The sequence below is a fragment of the Nannospalax galili genome, unplaced genomic scaffold, assembly GCF_000622305.1.
Source record: "Nannospalax galili isolate Female #2095 unplaced genomic scaffold, S.galili_v1.0 C49969543, whole genome shotgun sequence".
Classification (NCBI taxonomy): domain Eukaryota; kingdom Metazoa; phylum Chordata; class Mammalia; order Rodentia; family Spalacidae; genus Nannospalax; species Nannospalax galili.
In genome coordinates this window covers 1-4,039 of record NW_008481518.1, presented here as the reverse complement: position 1 = coordinate 4,039, position 4,039 = coordinate 1, and the positions used below count along the sequence as shown (strand labels likewise).

At 43.4% G+C, this 4,039-nt stretch overlaps 1 protein-coding gene and 1 long non-coding RNA gene across 2 annotated transcripts; one reads left to right on the top strand and one right to left on the bottom strand.

The window, feature by feature from the left end:
- Window positions 1–6: 6 nt before the first annotated feature.
- On the bottom strand, window positions 7–2,262 carry LOC103728602 (cystatin-8-like). Its single transcript, XM_029560376.1, has 2 exons — window positions 2,068–2,262; window positions 7–842 (listed from the first exon to the last, which is right to left on the bottom strand). The coding sequence occupies exon 2, from the start codon at window positions 785–787 to the stop codon at window positions 488–490; it is 300 nt and encodes a 99-aa protein (XP_029416236.1). The 5' UTR covers window positions 788–842; window positions 2,068–2,262; the 3' UTR covers window positions 7–487.
- On the top strand, window positions 806–3,341 carry LOC115069174. Its single transcript, XR_003848453.1, has 2 exons — window positions 806–1,939; window positions 2,258–3,341. It is a non-coding gene; the product is annotated as an uncharacterized LOC115069174 (long non-coding RNA).
- Window positions 3,342–4,039: the final 698 nt, after the last annotated feature.

Here is a 4,039-nt window from a genome sequence, read left to right as displayed (position 1 = left end):
ATGTAGACCAGGCTAGCCTTGAACTCGAAGAGATCCACCTGCCTCTGCCTCTCAAGTGCTGGGACTACAGGCATGTGGCACTACACCCAGCAAAAAGGGGCATACTTTTGTGATAAAATCAGAATGTTTCCACTTCCACTAAATTCATATTGGATTGAAAAATGAAAGCACGTAGGACATGGCACTTTATTCACTTATACGATAGCTGGTTCTGTGTGCTGCTCTACAACCCCATATCCCATACTATGCAGATCTAGTCAAACATTTCCCATGACAGTATTATTGCAAACTATTTCTGTCACTTGATTTTTCTCTTAACCTCAGTAAGCATATGAACATTAGATTTCAGTTTCGAGTTAAATGTACTTAGAACTAGAGCCCCAGCATGTGTAGAAAGTGTCCTGTGTATACACTGCTATTGTAGCAATGTATGTGCACACTTAATCACATATTAAGGACTGTGCCTGTCAGTATTTTTCTCACTTGCCTACTCTTTCAGCCCAGTGTCCATCTCTGCCACCGTATGCAAATGCACTTCCAGATAGAACGTCTTTACCTGCAGCTCAGCATGCAGTATCTTGGCCACAAGGAAGATGTACTTGTCCTCGCTCCTTTTGTTGTATTCTTGCACAGCAAACCACACACACTGCTTCACGTTGGAATTCGAGGTGTTGATGTTTATAAAGGACTTCAGCGCCTCCACTTCATTGCTGCGTGGATCTGTGCTGTCTGCCAGGACCACTGGAATGGTTAGGAGGATTAGAGAGAGCCACCAGGATCTCATCATGGTCCGTCGGTCAAAGGCACAAAAGATCTTCTTTGGGTCCTTCTCAGGACTGGAGCTGCAATGGGACAGTCACTGAAGCTGCTGTAGGGTCTGTCAAACTAAATAACACAGAAAGGAGGGCCCCTAAAGACTGGTTATGGGACTGAGGAGATGGCTCAGGGTAAACGTGCTTGCAATACAGGTGTGAGGAGCAGAGTTTGGATCTCCAGCACCCGTGTAAATGGCCAGGTGGATTTGGCAGCCCACCTGTAATCCCAGCACACAAGAGACAGAGACAGGAAATCCCACAAGCAAGCTAACTAGCTAGACTAACCAAATTGGCAGCTCCGGGTTCAATGGAGAGACCCTGTCTCAATATATAGGGTGAAAAGCAGCCGAGAAAAATATCTGATGTTAATCTGTCATCTCCACACACACACACATGCTCAAGCACCGCCCACACACATGCACATGTGAATACGCATGCATACACATGAATATGACACACATACACACACACGCGCACACGCACACACACACAAAAATGTAATTATTTTTATTTGGGAACAAAGCCTTGCGGTGGGACTGTGTGCATCTTAGTAAATAATGAACACATTCAAGGAGGCTGAAACAAGAAGCTCTTAAAAACAAAATGAGAATTACATAAGGCATTTGAAATGAAGCCTTAGCTGAAGGGTTAATAGTATAACAGAGATGGCATCAGCCCAAGGTTAAATACATAGAGGTGGGCAGCAGTTCTTGCAGATGTAGGCTTTGTGTAACGTTGCACGGCTTTTGTGTAAGATTATAGTTCTGGCGGTCTCTTGGAATGGTGTTTGTTATCAGGCGCACAAGCACCAGCTCTGCCTCCCCTTCACAGCTTCCAGCTTTGTGTTTTATTTATTATCTTGGTTAAGGCTTGACAAAAATGACTCCATTTTGATTTCGATCAATTTCACAGTTCAAGGATCTCACAAGAAGCTCCCTTCTCAATATAGACCCAGCTGTGTTCTAGACACAGCCCTTATGGTTATCCCCGAGACCTTCTTCTTGTCAAGGAAGCCCACAAATAGCATCCCAGATAAAGAGGCTCTGCCACTGGCCCTCACTTCCTGCCATCATCCTGGGTGCAAGCCACATTTCTTGAGGACCATCCCCGCTGGGGACACCCTGGTATGTCCTCCCCTGGCCCCACGCCACTGTCACCTACTCTTTCTATTGCATCTCAGCCCTGTTGTTGGAGCTGTGAGAGCTACTGTGCCCCGCGGTCCCCTGGCCCTACCCATTTGCGAATCTCCAACCTGCTCAATCTTGCTGGCCTCTGTCCTCGCTCTGGCTGTCCCAGTTTTTGTTTTTCCTGGGTCTCCAGCACTTGAAGCTTGCACTTATGTTCTGACCAGGCAGCTCTGTGAGTCCTGACCTTAGAGCCCAGGCCCTACAGGGAGGTCATGCTTTGTGATGCAATCTAACACCTGTGACCCTGTCTCATAGGAGCTTCCATCTTCTGGCCTCTAGCCTTTGGGACCAAGCAGTTCAGAGGACTGTAGACAGCAGGCAAGTACCTTCCACTTTGTCCGTGGAATGAGTCCCATTGAAACTCCTGTGCATACTTGTGTCATGACCCCAGCCTACAGAACACCTTACCCCTGAACTCCCTGTGTTTTGGCTAATAGCTCCTCCTTCCCCTGTTCTACCAGGCTCTGGCCTGCTGTGATTTCACAGATTCTGCTTTTGTGTGAAGACCCCAAATCCATCTCCAATAAGTTTCTGGAGGGACAGAGAGGTGGACATTTATCCCAGGCTTCAAAGACCGACAGTCTTTTGACTACGAGGAGAGACCACATGCAATATAAGCAGGTTATACACGTAAGTCTACCAGGCAGGCTATAAAGCAGTATGGAGAGTGAACCCCCCAGATGGCACTAAACTCTCTGCTGTTGGATTTCTTGGTGGCATCTCATTATCAGCTATGGCCAACAGTACTAGTAAACGCTTCCTTTATTCTGAGAAATCTTACAAAAGACCATTTAGGGAATCGTTACAAGAGCTTTACAGAAATGAAATTTACTATTAAGGCCATATTACTAATCACTGACTAATGTGTTCATGTTTATTTTTATCATTTTGTTTCATATAAAAGTGCCTCAGCAGTGTTAGAATACCAGACTATAGCTTACCAATAAAATCGGAGAATCTGGAAGTGGATTCAGGAAACCAGCAGTTTTTAAAGTTCCTCCCAGTGGTGCCGATGTGCAGCCAACTTTAGAACTACTGCAGCGCTTCTTGGATATTAATAAGAGTCTGAATCCTGCAGGCCCTGTTTAAATGCAAGTGTTCATTCATGGGTCGGGAGCCAGGCCTGAGATTCTGGGTTTCTAACCAGCTCCCAGGTGATACAATGCTGTGATCACAGTTGAAATAGGGAGATGCTGGATTGTGACAGTCCTCCACTTCTTTACCTTCAACCTAGTTATTCTTTCTCAGTTGGCTAGAAGAATAATTATATGGTATTGATTTGATTTCATTTGTGTTATTTGTGTCATTGGCAAGAATAAACATGCTTTCCTTAGTATTTCTTCTGCTGCTAACGTCTGACTCATTTTCCCTATTTCTCCCAGTGTGATCTTTGTCCCTTTTAAATTAATGTCAAAAGTCACTGAGGAACATTAAAGGAATTAATGTTTTGTTTTAGATATACAGAGTCTTGCATCTAATAATCTTCCAGCTTCTGAACTTATGCATATTTGATATTTGCTGTTAATATTTTCCACTAAAATTTTTAAATTTTAAAAAATATTTTTACTTATTCTTTGAAAATTTCATCCATGTAAATGATGTACTTTGATCTCATCCAACCTCCACTACCTCCTCCAACTCCCCCTGGAATCCATTTCCTTCCCAAATTCATGTCCTTTTCATGTTTATTATTATTAATATTATTATTATTAGACTCCTGAGTCCAATTAATGCTGATCATATATGAATGGGTGTGGGGCCAGCCACTAGGGCATAGGCAATCTACGAGCAGCCACTTTCCCAGAGGAAAATTTAAAATTTTTTATGTGGACAAATTTATCTATCTTTTTCTTCCTAATTTCTAACTTTTGTGACTTTTATTAAAAAGTCTTCTTGACTTAAAAAATTAACTCATTTTATGCTGGACAGCCTCCGTTGTCAACTTGACACACCTGGGAAGAGGGAATCTCAGTTTTGAAATTCCCTCTATCAGACTGGCCTGTGGGCATATCTGTGAGGCATTTTCTTGATTGTTGA